Source organism: Mytilus galloprovincialis, chromosome 6, assembly GCF_965363235.1.
Source record: "Mytilus galloprovincialis chromosome 6, xbMytGall1.hap1.1, whole genome shotgun sequence".
In the NCBI taxonomy this organism is placed as follows: domain Eukaryota; kingdom Metazoa; phylum Mollusca; class Bivalvia; order Mytilida; family Mytilidae; genus Mytilus; species Mytilus galloprovincialis.
Window position 1 is genome coordinate 82,379,512 of NC_134843.1, and position 20,355 is coordinate 82,399,866.

At 31.6% G+C, this 20,355-nt stretch overlaps 1 protein-coding gene across 1 annotated transcript; it reads left to right on the plus strand.

The window, feature by feature from the left end:
* The first annotated feature begins 844 nt into the window (after positions 1-844).
* On the plus strand, positions 845-18,163 carry LOC143078359 (uncharacterized). The gene is made up of 5 exons (XM_076253243.1): positions 845-965; positions 2,705-2,932; positions 12,932-13,135; positions 14,625-14,816; positions 17,809-18,163. The coding sequence occupies exons 1-5, from the start codon at positions 956-958 to the stop codon at positions 17,904-17,906; spliced, it is 732 nt and encodes a 243-aa protein (XP_076109358.1). The 5' UTR covers positions 845-955; the 3' UTR covers positions 17,907-18,163.
* Positions 18,164-20,355: the final 2,192 nt, after the last annotated feature.

Genomic DNA, 20,355 nt, shown 5'->3' on the forward strand with positions numbered 1-20,355 from the left:
TAGTTAGTCTACCTAATGAGGTGATCAAGGGTTTTGATAAACCTAAACTTTGTGTTGTTAAGACAATGTTTTATCATGTTTTGTGTACAAAATATGTGAGAGAATTCATCTAAGTCTTTTTGTAAAGTTTAGATAGTTAGAGAGAGTTCTAATTTTAGCCGAGGTTTTAAGGTTTACTCATTTAGAGGAACCTTTTCATAAGTGCATTTAGCTTCAGGATGTTCTATTAAAGACATTATGGCAACAGCTTAGTCTGGACATATGGTAAAACTTTTTATAAGTTCTATAAAAGGGAAAGTGAATAATATCAGTACTAAAACACTTTTCTTCAGTTGTAGTTACTGGATGATCTTGTGATTTCTATGCTTTATTAAATGTTGGCATTTATATAAAAATTGTTTTTAGTTTGTGTCTACACTTTAAACAAGCTAATTTATTACTTGAGACCGAAGGCGAAATATGAATAAGAATGTTCCTTCATCCAAGCATATCTTGGATGTGCAGGATGAAGGTCATTCTTAGAATATGAGCCTGAGGCTCGAAAGTAATTAATTCCCACCCTAGGGATTATCAGTCAGACCCACCCTTTTTCCAATGGGTTTTATATTTGGTCGACACAAACTTGCTTTAAATTATGACAAGTTATTGTGGAACAGGTGCTTATATACTAGGGTCAAGGTCACTGGCCAGCTATAGTTTGTTTCTTTAAACAGAGATATTACATGTAAGCTTCACCCCTCATAGAGAAGTTAAGCTAATTTATTACTTTCGAGCCTCAGGCTCATATTCTAAGAATGACCTTCATCCTGCACATCCAAGATATGCTTGGATGAAGGAACATTATTCAATTCTAAATGATAAATCATATACTCAAAAGATTAGCAGTGATACCCGAATAAATATTGCTCGGAAAAGTACGCAATCTAAGGAAAACTTTAAATGTGTTATCTGTCCAATGACAATGAGTAAGTATAAGATCGGTCTCAATATTTATAAAAGCTTTATTTCAGCATTAGGGAAAAGCTAATGTCTTTTCATTCACTTTGGAATCCTCAGTTAGTGTAAACGCCGGATACTCAAAAGAATTCGTTAAACATTTATTTGGCAGTTTATTACTCACATGGTTCTAAAGAGTCTAGTAAGCTTCTCTGATATCTTGGCGTTCGTCGTCCGTCGTCGTCCGTCAACTTTTAAAAAAATCGACTCTTTGAATCGACTTGGCCAAATAGAAATAAACTTGGCTAAATAGAAATAAACTTGGCCTAAATCATCCTAAGGGTATCTAGTTTGAAAATGTATCCGATTATCCCACCTATCAACCAAGATGTCTGCCATGTCTAAAAATATAACATGGGTGTGAATAGCAGTTGTTTGCTCATATCTCTGAAACTTAAGCATTTGTTTGCCAAAATCGTATCCTCAAAATCTTTTTGACCAAATTAGAACAAACGTTCCCTTACAATCCCATTTACACAAATCTACTATTTTAAAACTGTTGGGCTAATGGAAACAAACTTGGCCACAATCATCATCAGGGTATTCAGTTAATAAATTATCCCAATGATCCCGCCAATCAAAGAAGATGGCCGCCATGGCTAAAAATAGAACATGTGGAGGTAAAATGCAGTTTTGGGTTTATATCTCTGCAAATAAATCATGTAGAGCTAAATAAGATAGTGAGAAACTAAACAGACTTCAATGATCAGTAGCAAAATAAGATAAAAATCATTTACAGTAGTTTTTTTGTTATTAACTCAATTCTCGTCTGCAATGTTGGAGAGTGTTCTTTGTTTAATATGCATATTGACCATGGCGGTCGACACAGGCTCGTTAGAGCCACTACTTTCGTAAATGTTTTTGAATAACGTTGTCCAACTATTATAATTTATCTAAATTTATTTTCTAGACAATTGCATTATATCTCTTTTTTTGTACTGTACGTATAAGACATGTGTAAACTTAAATCAATATTGAGTTTCTCATATATGTAACTTGTTTATTTGCCATAGATTTTTAATTGCTGTTTGTAATTTTCATAGCGACAAATCTGTTAATAAAGAAATTAGAAGATGCGGTATAATTGCCGATGAGACAACTCTCAAACAGAGACCAAATTACATAAAAAATAGCAACTTGGTGTCACCATATGGCCTTCAACAATGAGCAACAGCAATACCACATTGTCTGCTTAAAGGCCCCGAAATGAAAAACCTAAAAGAAAATCAACCGAGAATAGCATGTTTCTTAAGTTTTTTTTTATCTTTGCAGTGTTCTTGATGTCCTTTTCCTAAAGATGACCCTCTAGCAATGTTATTTGAGCAATCGTAATAGGAAAATCTTACTTTTTCGTATTAAATAATCATATCATCTTAAAAAAGATAAAACTACTGAAAAATGACAAGTTGTGTATGCATCTTCTTTTAATTAAACAAGAGAACATTTGTCAGAAAGGCGTTAGTGAGGCAGCATTTTACCTTCTAGTTGGTACGTGGTGAAAAACAAAATGCTGTAACTGGAGAATGTTTTTTTACATTTGAAATATTAAGAGATTAAGATTAATATTTGTGAGTTTAACAGACTTTGCCTATATTTTATCATGGAAATGCTTAATAATGTATTATTTAGAGGAGTTTGTGATAGCATTCTGATAGAATGTTACTAATTAATTATGTAATTATACATGTAAATGTTGTTCTGGTTTCAGCCAAAAGTCAAAGAAATCGATTTCCAACAAATGCAAAAACGCAACAAGTCGCTAAAATTATTCGCATGGTTTTTCGAGTTATCTTAGAATTCAACGCAATTGTTGAAGCACTCAACACCATGAAGAGATTAAAAGATGTATGGTATTTTATAAACAACATAAAAGAAGGAAATGATTTTGGAAATGTGAAACCATCATTGTGTCCCTCTGTTTATCGAGGTTCAAATGGTAAGTATTCGTGCCATACCATTTTGTGCTGATTTCCGTTAAGAGGGGCTGACAGTCAGGATTTAAATTTCACGGAAAATCATATTTCATACAGACTTGTGTATATCAAGTGCTATCGTAAAGAAACAATTATTTGTTTAAAAAAGTCATTATTATTTTATAAACAAAAATATTATCATAGTTGCCACGAAACTTGCAACTATCAAATATCTGGTTATTTCAATGGATACTTTTATTTAAAAAAAGTCAGTATTGTGTTGACATGACCATTAATTTCTTCAACCTCAAGTTCTTCTACAAGTAACAAAATAAAATTGACAAAAAAAAGTTTTGGTTACCATGTCAACACATTACCAGATACTTGACGAAATGTCATTATTGACAAAAATTGGTCATTTCTAAAATTTTATTGACGAAAAAATGCAACCACTCAATGCTCTTCAACTTCGGACTTATTTGGCTTTTTTTTAAAACTTTTTTTGGATTCGAGCGTTACTGAGGAGTCTTATGTAGACGAAACGCGCGTTTGGCGTATATACAAAATTTTGTCCTGATATCTATGATGAGTTTACTCACAAAGAAATGAAAATGTCTTAACAGTTTCGTAACATGTGTCTTCACTTACGAATAATCATCTATTTTTATAAGCAGAAAAAGAAACTAATGACATGTGCATATAAAACAAATAAATACATACTATACTCTCGGACAACTGTTACGGTAGATAACATCGCTATAAATGGAGTGTAAACTTTCGGTAAATTAATCAACAAAAAAGAACGTTTCTTACATCCCGTGCACATCCTTCAATATAACCATAGCTTCTTTGATTCTTTATTTTTTATTGTTGCTTGTTATGCTTTGGTCCATTCTTTTTGGTGTGTTTTAGGTTTTGATTTTGCCATTTTATTAGGGACTTTCCGTTTTAAATTTTCCTCGGAGTATTTTTGTGATTTTACTTTAGATAGAGGACACAATTGTATAATCAAATAGAACTTAATATTTAACTAAATGTTTTGCATTAAATGCCTCAACACAATCATTACTTTTACAGTATAATAGATACGAAAGACTTTCAGCAATGTTAACTTTAAACAATGCTAGAGGAAGGGTTGGCGTTTAAGAGTCTTTTTAAGTTTTGATTTAGTATCTTTGATTAATAATTTATCATTCAGGATAAGGTCTAAGTAAATATGACGTTCTAGATTTTGACCTTTGCTATGATTTTTAATACTGGTTTATGAGTTTCTTGTGTATATTTCGTAAGGTTATTAAACAAGTAATATTGGAGGTCACTCAAAATTTAACTAAGTAAACCGGAAGTAGATATTACCTGGACTAATTTCATTTGAATGTTACTAAATCTAAATGTTTCTTGAACCAGTTAGTGTAAAGTAAACTATCAAAATATAACAGACTTTTTTGTTAAACGGAAGTTTTAAAGTATCTCCCTTATTTGAAACAAAAATAATTACACTAAAAACCAATATAGCGAAATTTTAGTTGTCACCGGAAGTGCTTATCATCCATCGAGCTTAATTATGAAAAATGTACAGTATAAATTCTATTTTGGGACCCCTCATGAGAAAATTTATCTGATTATGAATCGAACCTTTTTTTTTTAAATTTTAAGTGAATTTGGATGGAAATACCTCCATTGTTCTCTAAACTATTAATTTAAGAAATACTTGATGCAAGCTATACTTTATTGTAGTTTTAACATAGGTAGGCATTATATTCGTGATTAATTTTGCCTAGGCATTAGTGAGGTCTTACGAATATAATGCCTACCCTTGTTATAGCTACACTAACGTATTATATAGCTTGCTTTCATTATTTCGATTCTGATTAGGACAATTATGGTAATTTATGTGTCCGATGTGCATATAAGTGAAGAGCCTATACATTTAGAAAGGGATTTATTGCCCTTGAAAGTCATTATATACATAATTTTATTTTTAGCTCACCTGGCCCGAAGGGCCAAGTGAGGTTTTCTCATCACTTGGCGTCCGGCGTCCGTCGTCCGTCGTCCGTCGTCCGTCGTCCGTCGTCGTCGTCCGTCGTTAACTTTTACAAAAATCTTCTCCTCTGAAACTACTGGGCTAATTTCAACCAAACTTGGTTACAATCATCATTGGGGTATCTAGTTTAAAAATTGTGTTCGGTGACCCCGCCAACCAACCAAGATGGCTGCCATGGCTAAAAATAGAACATGGGGGTAAAATGCAGTTTTTGGCTTATAACTCAAAAACCAAAGCATTTAGAGCAAATCTGACATGGGGTAATATTGTTTATCAGGTCAAGATCTAACTGTCCTGAAATTTTCAGATGAATCGGACAACCCGTTGTTAGGTTGCTGCCCCTGAATTGGTAATTTTAAGAAAATTTTGGCTGTTTTTGGTTATTATCTTGAATATTATTATAGATAGAGATAAACTGTAAATAGAAAAAATGTTAAACAAAGTAAGATTTACAAATAAGACAACAGGTCCAAAATGGTCAGTTGACCCCTTTAGGAGTTATTGCCCTTTATAGTCAATTTTTAACCATTTTTCGTAAATCTTAGTTATCTTTTACAAAAATCTTCTTCTCTGAAACTACTGGGCCAAATTTAACCAAATATGGCCAAAATCATAATTAGGGTATTTAGTTTAAAAATTGTGTCCGGTGACCCGCACAACAAACCAAGATGGCCGCCATGGTTAAAAATAGAACATAGGGGTAAAATGCAGTTTTTGGCTTATAACTCAAAAACCAAAGCAATTAGAGCAAATCTGACAGGATGAAAGTTGTTTATTAGGTCAAGATCTAACTGTCCTGAAATTTTCAGATGAATCGGACAACCCTTTGTTAGGTTGCTGCCCCTGAATTGGTAATTTTAAGGAAATTTTTGCTATTTTTGGTTATTTTCTTGAATATTATTATAGATAGAGATAAACTGTAAATAGAAAAAATGTTTAGCAAAGTAAGATTTACAAATAAGTCAACAGGTCCAAAATGGTCAGTTGACCCCTTTAGGAGTTATTGTCCTTTATAGTCAATTTTTAACCATTTTTTTCGTAAATCTTAGTTATATTTTACAAAAATCTTCTCCTCTGAAACTACTGGGCCAAATAAAAGCAAACTTGGCCACAATTATCATTGGGGTATCTAGTTTAAAAATTGTGTCCAGTGACCCAGCCAACCAACCAAGATGGCCGCCATGGCTAAAAATAGAACATAGGGGTAAAATGCAGTTTTGGGCTTATAACTTAAAAACCAAAGCATTTAGAGCAAATCTGACAGTGGAAAAAATTGTTTATCAAGTCCAGATCTACTATCTGCTCTAAAATTTTCAGATGAATTGGACAACTGGTTGTTAGGTTGCTGCCCCTGAATTGGTAATTTTAAGGAAATTTTGCTGTTTTTTGTTATTATCTTGAATACTATTATAGATAGAGATAATCTGTAAACAGCAATAATGATCAGAAAAGTAAGATTTACAAATAAGTCAACGTGACTGAAATGGTCAATTGACCCCCTAAGGAGTTATTGTCCTTTATAGTCAATTTTTAAAAATTTTCATAAAATTTGTAAATTTTTACTAACATTTTCCACTGAAACTACTTGGCCAAGTTCATTATAGATAAAGATAATTGTAAGCAGCAAGAATGTTCAGTAAAGTAAGATGTACAAATACTTCACCATCACCAAAACACAATTTTTCATGAATCTTTCTGCGTCCTTTGTTTAATATTCACATATACCAAGGTGAGCGACACAGGCTCTTTAGAGCCTCTAGTTTATTTTTGTAATCGATTACAAAAATCATTTACTCTGAAACTACTTAGACAAATTTAAACACATTTGGCCACAATCATCATAAGGGTTTTATAAAAAGGTGTCTGATGACAAAGCCTGTCCAACAACATGGCCGACATGACTAAAAAGCTTATGGGTAAAAAGCAGTTTTTGGATTGTATCTCCGTAACTAAAGCAAAAGTATAATAGTTTGAACGTTTTAACAGGCACCAACCTTCTACATAGAAAGAAACACAATAACATATTAATTGCACTGGCTTAACTCAATCAAAGAGACATTTTGAAAAAAAAACCAAGGAAACAATAAAAACATCAGAGACTTAAATCAACTAAAACTCATCCCAGGTATTAGTGTTTTAACGTCATGAACAGGCAAAGAAGACATAACGTGTACATTACCAAAATCAAAGTATCGTTAGGCAGTAAGATAGTTATGATGCTTGATAACACTCGCTCACCTTTTCGATCATGTACTTTGTAGGCAGGATAAATGTATTTGTACTATATTCTTTATTTGATGTTAGTCTCTGTTTGAACCTTCAGTGTTTTTCGAGGCGCCGAGAATCACTAACTATTGGTAAGCACCCGGGTATCAACAATGATAAAAAACATATAACCTATAGACTGCACTAAAAGCCCCGTCCTGACATAATGTGAATCAACTGAAACGGAAAAAACACCAGATTTGCATTGGAAAAAGTAAAATAAAAAAAATTTCTGAACTCTGAGGAAAAATTCAAATCGAAAAGTCTCTAATCAAATGGCAAAATCAAAAGCTCAAACACATCAATCGAATGGATATCAATTGTCATATTCCTGATTGGTACAGGTATTTTCTAATGATGAAGATTGGGGATTAAACTTGGTTTTATAGCTAGCTAATCCTCTCACTTGTATGACAGTCGCATCACATTCTATTATATTGTCAACGATGATTGAACAAAACAAACAGATATAACAGGTAAAATTGTCAAATAGACAGCAGTCAACATTGCGTTATAATCTTAATTACTAAAAAGAACAAAGCAAATATGTAACAAAGAAGCACAAAATGGCATATATTAGCAAAAGTAAAGACAATAACACATAAATGTGTCATAGTATAATAACACAATGACGGGATGTATAAGTACAGAGCCACGTCATATATGTAACAAAAAAACATAAAAAAGCATATAAACAAGACACAATGCAAAATTGAAAGACCAGCAACAAACTACTTTTTCAATAGCACCATAACGAAAAGTTAAATCACAGAACCAAGCCGCATGCATCGGAGTAACAGCAAACGGCATACAGACGGCACATCAGCAAAAACAAAGGACAACAATACAATAATATCTAATTCAATAATTACAGAACGTACAAGTACCACAAGCATCTTAATCACAACAAAAACAAACAAATATTTAAAAAAGAATCACAGTACGGTATATATAAAACCTAACAATTCCACTCATCTGTTTCTCCAATGTAAGAAAACCACAAACTAAATTATTTGTCTAAGTTAATAGAAAGATATTTACTCACGGAATTTTTGTTATTCGACTTAAGTTTTTGATTCACTCTTGATATCACCACTTTAAATTCACAATGAGTAAGGCTAGCATGGATTTAAAGATATTCGTTGGTCAATCCTATGCTTTAGCCGAGATGGCGAAAGGATAAAAAGCAATTCGGCTGTTATCTGCTCTTTGGTTGGGTTGTTGTCTCTTTGATATATTCCCTATCTTCATTCTCAATTTAAATGATAATTTGATTATCGCTATTTTGCATATGACGACGTTAATGTTTATATGAGACAACGGCATGTGTGCCCGTAGTTTATTTAGCGAACAGTTTTCATATCACTCTTCTGAGCTGAGAAAAGACATTATCTTTCATTAAAACATTGTTGTGACGTCATTCTATTGTAACAGTTGTATATGTTCTTTATTTCAGTGATAGGACTATCATTTACCTGTAAGAAACCATTATGTTATCTTTAGCTTTCCAATATTTTTAAGAATAGCCCTCTTCTTTCTTAAAAATATTGGACAGCCAAAGGTAGCATAACTGATTCTTACAGGTAAATGATAGTTCAATCACTGAATAAAAAAAACAAACTATTAATGACCCTTATTGTTTTCATCATCTATAGAAAAATACAAACAAATAACAAGTTACAATTAAAACAAAAACATTAAATCAAAGTCAATTTCCAATGCAATAGTTTTGTCTCTCATCAAAACGTTTTTTGGTTTTTTTTTAAATCACTTTCAAATTGAGTTTTAACACTAACAATACTTACATCACAGCCATTTTTCTCATGTTTTTGGGTTGTCTCTTTTCGCACTAATTCAATAAGTTTATTATGCCCGTTGTAAGTCTTGTTTTTTGTCGCCAGTCTTGTTTTTGCTGCCTTTGTGAATTTCTTTTTTTTTTTTTGAAAGATTTATAAAGGCAACAGTAGTATACCGCTTATCAAAACTCATAAATCCATGGACAAAAAACAAAATATGGGTAACAAACTAAAACTGAGAGAAACGCATTAAATATAAGAGGAGAACAACGACACACCATTAAAAGGTAACACACACAGAAACAAAATCTTATGAGAATAACAATTATAACATCAAAACCAAATACATGAATTTGGGATAGATAAGTACTGTGACACGTCTTATAGTAATGTGATTTCACACTCAAAAATAAGAGAAAACAAACGACACAACGGAAACACAACGTTAAAATGTAACACACACAGAAACGAATTATAATATAACAATGGCCATATTCCTGGCTTGGTACAGGACATTTTTAGAGGAAAAAATGGTGGGTTGAACCTGGTTTTGTGGCATGCAAAACCTCCCTCTTTTATGTCCATGTGTAATATAACATTAAAATGACAATACACCATTAAGGGACTACAATATAAATAAATAGGAGGACATAATTGACAAAGAAACACACGAATAATAGCTAACAAAAGGCAACAAGTTTAAAATTGTAATACGCCAGAAGTGCATTTTGTCCACACAAGACTTACTAGTGACGCCCAGATACAAAAGTTTGAAAGCCGAAACAAGTACAAAGTTGAACAGCATCGAGGACCAAAAGTTGAAAAAAGTTGTGCCAAAAACGGCCAGGGTTTTCTTTGAGGTACCAGAACATTCTTATTATTTAGAATAATTTATACTTTTGCAAACAGTAAATTTTATAAAATGACATACAAAAGATATATGATCAAACTGAAGTATTAACTAATTACAGGAAACAACCGAAATACACTACATAACCCGACGAAATGCAGCATATCCGAAGAAGTTTAAACCTCAACGCCAAGTGACGTCATATTTGAAATTGTAAAAATTATCTTCGTCCGTCTTTAGGTAATCAAAATTTACCTCTGGTGTTTTGTTCTTTCGTTCGCAGTGATCGTTTTATAAAAGTTTTTTTTTCTAAAGAAAATCGAGACAAATTACGTTTAGGTAACATTTAAGAAACACAAGGGACTCAATACACAAATTAACGAAAAAAAGAGCGAGACGACCTTGCAGAGAGAAAAACACAGAAAAGGGAAAAAAGGGGATATTCAGGTGGAACCGTTTGGGTAAACAATAACAGTGTCTTGAAAATTCCCACAAAAGAACTGAATGCATGTTGTTATCTCTTCATTTGTTCACATTAATTATATATTTGTAATAAAGAACAAGAACCTGTCTTCCTATGCTATTCTTTTTTTTTTCATTCACCTAGTAAAAAATAAAACCCGAGACGAAACAAGAAACTTATAGGAGAAGACCACATTTTGAAAGATAATATATAATATAACTTGCCATTATTAGCTATTTTTACTATATCATCCTTGTAATCCAAACTGAAATATTGTATCTGAATAGATTCTAAATACACAGTTGACTTTCATCCACAGTTAGAAACAAAACAATCACTAGTAACGACATAATTTTCTTCGATTTTGCATTAAGGATATACTTTCATCACTTTATCCATTTTGAAACACAAAACGCATGCAAAGGTGTTCACGGAAACTATGATTGGAAAATATGAGTTGTCCTTGCGCACTCAAAAATCATTACATGCATACCCTGTGTCTTATTATTTATGTACAATACATGGTGTTTACCTTCAGCTGTACTTTCTTTTTGCCTATTTATGTTAAATTGAGCTACTGTTTAAAGGGGCCAAAATGTAGGATACAATTTAATGTAAGGAAAATGTATTCACAAAATCATTTCATACTTGATGAAAATAGATATTTGCTTGCTTTTTCTTTTGTTTTACCTATTTCTATATGTTAAACAATGTTTTAAGTAAGATATAGGCCTGTAACAGTTTATTCTGTGAAATATTGAACAGGTCTTCGGCCTGCTGCCTTAGACCTGTCCAATATTTTACAGAATGGACTGTTATTGGCTTATATCCCTTACGTAATAACAAAGTAAAGTTCCGAAAAAAAGTAAGACAAACACTATAAATGATATGTCCGTTAAGGTAACAAGTTATGAAGAAATAGTTAAAATGATTCAATTTTATTTAATCAATCATATAAATGTAATAAAGCCTTAAGAATAGATAAGATCAATCTATCAAACAAATGAAATAATGCTTCAATATTAATCTATATTATAAGTTGATATTCAATGAACAACATACAGAAAAGCACTAGTGAGCTACAAAAGTGTGTACATGCGACAAGAATTTAATTTTATTAAAGTATTGAACTCAAAGGAAAACTCAAATTGGAAAGTCCATTATAAAATATCAAAATCAAAAGATCAATCACATCAGAGCGAATTTTTTTTGATTAATTTTTTTAAAGTATTTTTTGTCATTTTCACTCAATCAATTTAAAGACAGTTTAGACAAGGAAACAAATGTTCTTCAATTCAATGGTATGTATATAAAATGATCCCAAATATTTGGAAGAACCACTTCAAAACTGAAAAGAAGAACATCAACATTACTTGTGACAATTATGGGGGGTACATTGTATTTTTAAATGTTTGTTTCTATTTATAATGAAGAAAAAAAATACAAATAAATGGAAAGAAATTTTGCATACGAAAAATCACTGGGTCTTCTCTATATGCATCTTTAAAGTGTTTTTTTTTAAACATCTTAAGCACAAATAATATGTTTTATGAACATGATTAGTGTTAACTTTAAGAAACACAAACATGTTGATTATGCAATGAAACGAAGTTACTATAGGACATTTTATGTGGAAATGTTACAAATTTGTCAAAACATTTTGGCCACAACTTATTGATATTTTGCAATCAGATTGCAATTCTATGCTTCTCATATTAAAACAAAACATCATCTTCGGATCATATATTATAGCTAGTTCTGGATCTGTTTCATTCTTCCCATGAAGTTCTTTATGTTAAATCTTGTTGATTGAGCTCGGTGTGACCTTAAAGTTACGATTGCACTTAAAATGTTAAAAAATAATCGCACTAATAAAAAACTATATTCAACATGTCTTCTACATAAAACTGGGAACCATTTCAGCAATTAATTTTATATCACAAAACCAATAACTTATACTAAATTGTGAAATAAAGGTGTAACACAACTGGATCCATTTCACATGTACAGTTGATCAATGGTTGGTAGCAAGGATGTGTAACAAAGCTACAAAAATTGGGGCTAATTTTATAATCGAAATCATTTCAAAAGGGAATCATTTACTACTGATCTGATGATAATCTCGGATACAGCAAGTCCACAGCCAGCAGAAATGAGAAAATTCTAGTAACTGTTACAAACTCGTAAAGATTGCGGGCATCGGAAATATAAATACTGACATGTCACAATCAACTATTATTTACTCGCAAACAAATATTTGGTAAAACAAACGACTTTTGGTATTGTCGCTTTCATACACATCTCACTCATACAAGGCTAGTGCATATTGGAATATAAGTGTTACAAAACCGAAGTCTGACTTGTTATTTAAAAGAGGATATAGATCGTTCATAATACAGAATCACACTGGCTGCAAAGATGACAACCTACAAATAATTGCTATAGAGCAAATAATCGTTTTATTTTCTGTATTTGTATATAAAACATAATGAATATATCTAATGAGTGAACTATATAGTATGATAATCATTGTTTGACGTTTTCTTTATAGAATTTAATTTTTTTTTATGTTTAAGTCATAAAGAATATTTAACTTTATTTTAGATGTAAAACATTGTAACAGATCTATTTCACCTCCCGCACAGAAGATGAAGGATGTAGCAAGGATAGTAATATATGCTAGTCTACACGATAACGATTATATTCAAGTACTTACAACTAATATTCGAATAAATCTTGCCCGATGTCGATCAAGTAATGGTGGATTGGATACTTTAACATGTCTCCCCCATTCGGCTACAAGAACAAGTATGTATAATACATTAATGAACTATATTTGGGTTCGTGTTGTTTATTCTTTAGTTTTCTATGTTGTGTCATGTGTACAATTGTTTTTCTGTTTGTCTTTTTCATTTTTAGCCATGGCGTTGTCAGTGTGTTTTAGATTTATGAGTTTGACTGTCCCTTTGGTATCTTTCGTCCCTCTTTTATCAACTTCGTCTTGCAAAGTTGCTAAATCTCTATTTCCATTAAAAAAATCGAATTATGTTATCTGTTCAATTACTACAGTAACTATGTATTACCGATCTTTGATCTTAGTGTGAAATCTTATAAACCTGAATTTGAATCTATAAATTTCCAGATTTTGTTCTATCAACTATGGGACATTTGATTGGTTGTGATGCACAGAAAGGGTTGTGTATAGCTAGCCAACCAAGTCGTACACCGGATCACGTTCGCCTAGAATTCATGCAATCCTTTTGTTCAATTTTTTACCGATATTACCAGTAGACTTTTACACCAATTTATAAGATTCAGGCATCTGTAAACCACTGTAGTCTTCAAAAGTTTATTCTAAAGCACAAACTAGCGACAAAAGAGACTAAAGGGGTATTTAAACGCATTAATCGAAAACAATCTTGTAATGTCATGGAAAAAAACAAAAAGCGACAAAAATACAAACAATAGTATACAAAACCCAATGAAAACGGAAGACATAAAACATAAACGAGGGATTAATTATAGATACAACAAATATAGCATATTGTTATCAGGAGTGATCTGTTATAAACTAGCTTAATCGGTAGAGTAACAATTATGACTTTCGAGCGTAAGAAAATGTTTTGGTACGCTCCTGATTATTTTCTCTTCTGTTTTAATATAGAAAATTGAATGATTTAAATGCTAAATAGTTTGCGACGTTTTTATTATTACGAAAATTAATATGACAAAATAGATTTCACAAACAAACAAAACATTATAAGTCATATTACGGTCTTTGACAATGAATCTTGTCTCACACTAAACAGCAGGCTAAAAAGGGCCACAAAATGACTAAGAAAAAAACAGGAAAACAGGAAAACCAACAGTCTAATCTATATTTAAGACACGAAATACGAAAAAAAATATGTAATGTAAATTAGAAACAGCAAATTCTATGTTTCAGAATTTAAATAATAAACACCTTTTTTACCCGGTTAACGTTAAGAATGGTTAAGATTCATTCATATTAGCTATAGATTTATTCATTATTTTTTTAGATTTATCTTACAGGGAATAAAGTAACAGTCACTCACACGACATACCCACCCTCGTTTTAGTATTTTAGTGATCGTATTTATCCTACTATAATAGAAATAATGCATGGTATTCATGGATTTGTTTGAAATTTACATATGTCCTGAATAAAATGCAAATATCTAGGCCCAGGATCCCGGACATGTGTAAATTCCCAACAAATTAATGTTTTCCTTGAATAATTTCTTAATTAACGTATAGCATGTTATTTTGGATATAGGTGAAACGTGGGGTATTGGTCCTGCACAGAAAATGGTCGATGTAATCAGAATGGTTAATTATTTAAAACTACATGACAAATTGTACATTCAAAAGGTTGTAACCAATACCAGAGTTAATTGCGCTCGTAAACAATGGTCTATTAGCAGCAGAAATATATCAGCGTCTAGTTCTGTTCCTGGTATAGCAAATGGTAAATATCTATACTACTGAATCTAAAGACCGTTGTTTTGTTTACCTAATAAACGTATAAACGAAAAAAGCTACAAGTCAAACTTATATAAGGGTTTATATACTTGATAAAGGTGTACTGAAAAAATTTCCCTTTTACATCGATTACTGTTTCAAATAATAAGCAATTAGAGAAATTAACAAGTTCAGGAACTATTCGATGCGATTTCCTTTTAGTCTGGTTATTGTCACATGTTACCTATTACCTTATCTGTACGATCCACATCTGTCAGGCGCACCACCAAGCGGTGTATTTAGGTTTTGCTGTATACACGGGTCTTATTCAAAGGATTGACACTATTAAATTAAATAATGGTCACATTGTTTCCTATTGTAGTATTTTAATAAGCATGACTTCATGAATGACCATACGAATACTAAAATTCTAGACTTAAAACAAGGCGATTAGCTCCAACGTATGCCAGACGTGTTAAAAATCATGTTCCCTGTCAAAACGCTTTTAATTTTGGATGCATGCAACCTGTCAATCATATCTTTAACGTGTGCACAACGAGCTTTGAGCGTGTATTGGACGTACGAGAAGCGTACCTAAGCGTTTATGGGCGTTCAAGAAACGTATATTTGCGTATGTCTGGCGTTTGTCTAACGTAGATAGAATGCACGCTACGAAGGAAAAAAGTTTCTTGAACGTATTTGAGACGCGTCCCGGTCGTGTCTTGTACGTTCTATTTTGGGGTTTTTGTTACAAACACACCCACATACGTTTTAGTTTAAGTCGAACGATCTTGAAGCGTGTACAACGTGCCTTAAACATATCTCTAACTTATCTGTAGCGCGTTAAACGCGCTTGTAGCATATATATAACGTGCGTGTAGCGTATAGGTATACGCTAGACACACGCTTGAGCTGGATGAAAGTTTTTATGCTGCATAAAAATTTCCTCAAGTTGTAGCGTCTACCAAGCTTAACCTTTGTATTTCGACGTACGTTAAACTTATGCAACGCGCGTTTAACGATTGCTTGGCGTTCCTCTGGCGTGCAACTAACGCATACCGAATTTGTCAATTTTCTCTGTTCGTTTGGTGCACGCCGGTCTGTACGTCAATACGTAACGCCGGAATTAGCCGACATGACGTTAAAACGAATCGAAGAATTCAACTTTATTTTATAACTTATATAGGACAATGCTGTTGATTAAACATACTCTATTACAGGCCCTTTTGTTTTCCAAATAATTTATATTACTAAAAATTGATAAGTTCCGGGTCGGTGGGTTTGAAGACAGAGAAAACTTTGCATCTTATAACATGTATAATCAGCATGACTTTTTCAGACACTATAAATCCACACTAAAATAAGGCTTACACATATATAGATACTTTAATGCAGTCAAAGCGGACCTACGATATCGCGGGTATGTTCAAGTTTGAATTAAAAATCGTGTTCAGAGTGCATTCTTGTTTTGTTATATTATAAATTATGAATGTCAATTTATTTGGATATGTAAGATGTGTATTTAAATTTCTCTAATTCTATGAAAATATATTCCTTTCCGAACTAATTGTAAAAAATATTTAATCAACGTGTGGTTGCTGATGATCTCAGAAGATGATTGACTGAGTCAAAGGGTCATAACCATTCTCAGCTCTCTGAATTGATCAAAATGTTCTAACAGGTGTTAATGAAATCGACAACTTCGTGGAAAGTGGAAGGCACTGAAAGGGGATTTTGGTTTAGAAAAGATGAAAATTTATCTTGTAATCATTAGAGAAACAGATTATAACACCATTACGCGCGGATTGTCGGAATTTTTAAATATCGATAGTTAAATTATCAATTTTAAAATCCTCGCTAAGGCTCGGACTTTAAAATAGATAATTTAACTGTCTCGATTGGATAAATCCGTTAATCCACTTGTATCAATGTAATAATCTAAAATGTATTGAACTTACTTTACATATTCAGCAAACTAACACACCATCAACCCCCTGAAAATGTTAAACTTAAACAAAGCATTATAAACGTAAACGTTATCATTGATATGTTCGTAATTATCAATTAACTGTTAACAAAACTTTGAATTGAAAAAAAAAAACTAAGGCTTTTCTACCTCAGGATTAGATTACCTTAGCTGTATTGGCAACACTTTTAGTACGTTTGTGTCCTCAATCTCTTCAACTTCGTACTTTTTTGGTCCTATAAACAGTTTTTGATTCGAGCGTCACTGATGAGTCTTTTGGAGACGAAACGCGCGTCTGGCGTTAATATGAAATTTTAATCCTGGTATCTATGATGAGTTTATATATATATATATCTAATTACACAAAGTCATATACTTAAAACAATAAAAGCAACATTTCCGTAAAAGAAATGTTCTGTATTGAAGATAGATAACATTAATGTTCTTTGTTTCTGTTCATACAGACCAAAATTCCAGCAGTTCAATAACACTTATGACTTAATAAAAAAAGCTTTGATACAAATGTAAATAATTAAAAAAATTCAGTTTGGTTCCAATACATTGAAAGTTTAAAAATGTTTCTAGAACTTGTCACTCATACAAAATACATAAATGCATATGATTAACAGTTATCAGTTAAATTTGTTTTCAGAAAACCTATATTTTGAATACAATTAAACCAATCATGTAATTATTGAAAACAAGTGCATAGGTATTCCTACAAAATTCTCTAGTGTGTACTTTCAATGAGAAGCAACACGAGTACAAACGAAGGATCTCGAACTGCATATTTTTCTTCCTATTTTATATTTTTATTGATCACCAAGGGAGTTGATGATGTCCGCGTTGCAAAAATCTAAATGATATATTCTAGCAACATGCGCAATAAAGGAATTAAGCATTAGTGAGAGTAAATCCATTCGGCCGAAATATACTTTGGGTTAGCTGATTGAAGGTACGTTAGTTGCAATGGATTTACAAATACAATCTTGTTCTCAAATCAATATATTAATTTTGTAAATTTTGTTTTCAGTATCAACAGCTAACATGGCTGATGTAATCAAAGCATCTTCAATTTGTCCAAATTGGGGTATGAAGAAAAGGTGCCGAGTGGTTTCACTTACCAAATAAGACAATCTTTAGATATAGGAATAGTCGTCTGACCTGTAGAATAACCGACGTTGACCTGTCACGTCAAACTTTCTGAATCCATTAGGAGTTCGTACGAATTATATATTTGTGTTTAATATATGTATATAACAATGATAATTGTTACAAAAGGCATTTAACCTATTTGCACATCTCAAAGATAAAATACAAACAAGTTAGTATACAGGCTTAAAATAGTCAGCTATAAAAGAAAGTTGTCTTATAAGGCAATTTCATCTTAACATCAACAACGACTAAAACGTTCAATTTTTTCAAGAATTTGAGAGTTGATATTTTGTGTAGGTTTACGATTGTGTTATTTATTTGTTATAGTTAGATTTGATGTTTTCCTTTGAAAAGCAATTCCATTATTAGTTAAAGAGACATTGAATTTTTTGTTGATATATATATTAAGTCTATATCCAATCATAAATATTTTTTTCCTGACACTAAAGTATGTATTCTGCTGACGTTTCAGCCTCGCAGAAATCTCGTTCTGGAATTTTTTCCAAAACATGTAATACATTTAGAAAATGTCAATGAATTTTAAAATTATTATAATTAAACATAACTGTGAAAAAAATGTATATTTACGATGAATAGTTTTTGAGTCATACAGTTTTCAAATTTCGCTTTTCAAATATCTTAGAAATATATTTCTACAATCATTTATAACATAACAGTTGAAATAATATGGATTTTGTTCTTAAAACTGAGAAAAATCACAAATTTACAAATTTGACAGAATTGTAAATTTGGCATAAAAATATAATAAAACTTTCTTATATTAGCACCTATACATAGTTTTTTTTAAAGCCAATTTTATTCCGATTGGTCCACTTCATTTTTATTGAAAGTATGAAAAAAAGTTTAATTGTTGAACTGTTATTTTGTTCATGATAATATCCCCAAAATAGGTAAAAAAAAGATGATAAATGGAAAATCATCAAAATTGGGTATTTTCAAAGGCCTAAGCAAAATAAAAAAAGGGCACAACTATATCATTTTTCTTCACCATTTTTTTCTACAGTCTCAGAAACTCAAAATCAGGTTAAGACAAAAGGTTTAATTCAAGAAATTGTTGGCTCCTTAGAAGTGTACACCCTTAAACATGTTACTAACAAGTGATAAGAAATCATTTTTGACAGACTGTATTTGTGTATTTACAACGTTTCGAATGAAAAGGGCTGGCGGTAACAGTTTTATTCCTCTTATTTATTTGAATGCCATCTTTGAATCATCCACCCTATTGTCGCATTACAAATGTGTAACGACATGTTTTTAAATAGCCACTAACCAATACATTGTTGTTATTTTCTAACCAGTCTTGATAATTTTTAAAACTATAAACCCAACTTAACACTATTCATAATTTAATTGATTGATACTGAAACACTAGTACTCAGATTAATAAATCCAGTATTGGTGGAAATTAATAAAATAATCTTTGAAAAAGGTTAAAAAAGGTCCGATATAAGTCGAGAGCCTGTAATTCATTAGTTATCATTGGTTGTTGTCTTTAATACCGCAAACTAATTGTAACATAAACATAAAGACCGTAGTAATTTAGATTATTTAAAAACAGTACTCTGATCAATAGTTTTTTAACGTTTGTAGTTTGCATTTATATATATATTTGTGCTAAATGTATGTGGCTTTATGTTTAGCATTTCATAACCAGTTGTCTGCTATTGTTTAGGGTGAATTTCTTTCTAACACAATTGATACCAAAGTTTGGCGAGCACACGTTTCGATCATATGTTTCTAACATACGTTTGCAAAGTTTGCATAAACTTTGACAAACTATACACTCGCTAAAACAGCATATGCAGTTTGTCGTTCGTAGTTTGTAAGTACAAACGCAGCATTTCTTTCTAACTTTGATTACTTATCTACAAATATTTTTCCAATTAAAAAAATTAGGTATTGTGGATTCATTTATTTTCGTTGGTACAATGTTAGTGGATAAAGGAAAACTTGTATGTTCGTAGACATTTTATTTCGTTGTATTGCCGAGGTCTGCATACAAGCCTATACACAATTTGTCATTCGTTGACCATTTAATTTCGTGGTTTAACAGTACCCATACAATCCATTAAAATGTGTCTAACGAATCAAAATGAATCCACAGTATTGCAATTTTTCATAGTGCTATTTTCAATATAAAAAAGGCCTTTGAAATCACTATCTTCAGACGTTCATCTGATGAGGACAATGAACTGACAGTGAAATTATATATACATAGAAGAGCAGTGAATTCTGTGTCTGAAATATCTTCTACATATTATTTTTTTAAAAAGTCAATTTCCGGCGCATTAATTCTGATAACCAACAACATGCATTTGTAACAGTCCAAAAAAGTTATAACACTGATCAAACGTTTTACAAACTATAACAAACGGCACACAACATTTACAAACTTTTGGTACGA

Bases quoted from the DNA above. Each gene is read 5' to 3' on its own strand.
- LOC143078359 (XM_076253243.1), top strand. The intron at 13,136-14,624 runs GTATGTATAATA...TTTTGGATATAG, and splicing joins CCATTCGGCTACAAGAACAA to GTGAAACGTGGGGTATTGGT. The intron at 14,817-17,808 runs GTAAATATCTAT...TTTTGTTTTCAG, and splicing joins TGTTCCTGGTATAGCAAATG to TATCAACAGCTAACATGGCT.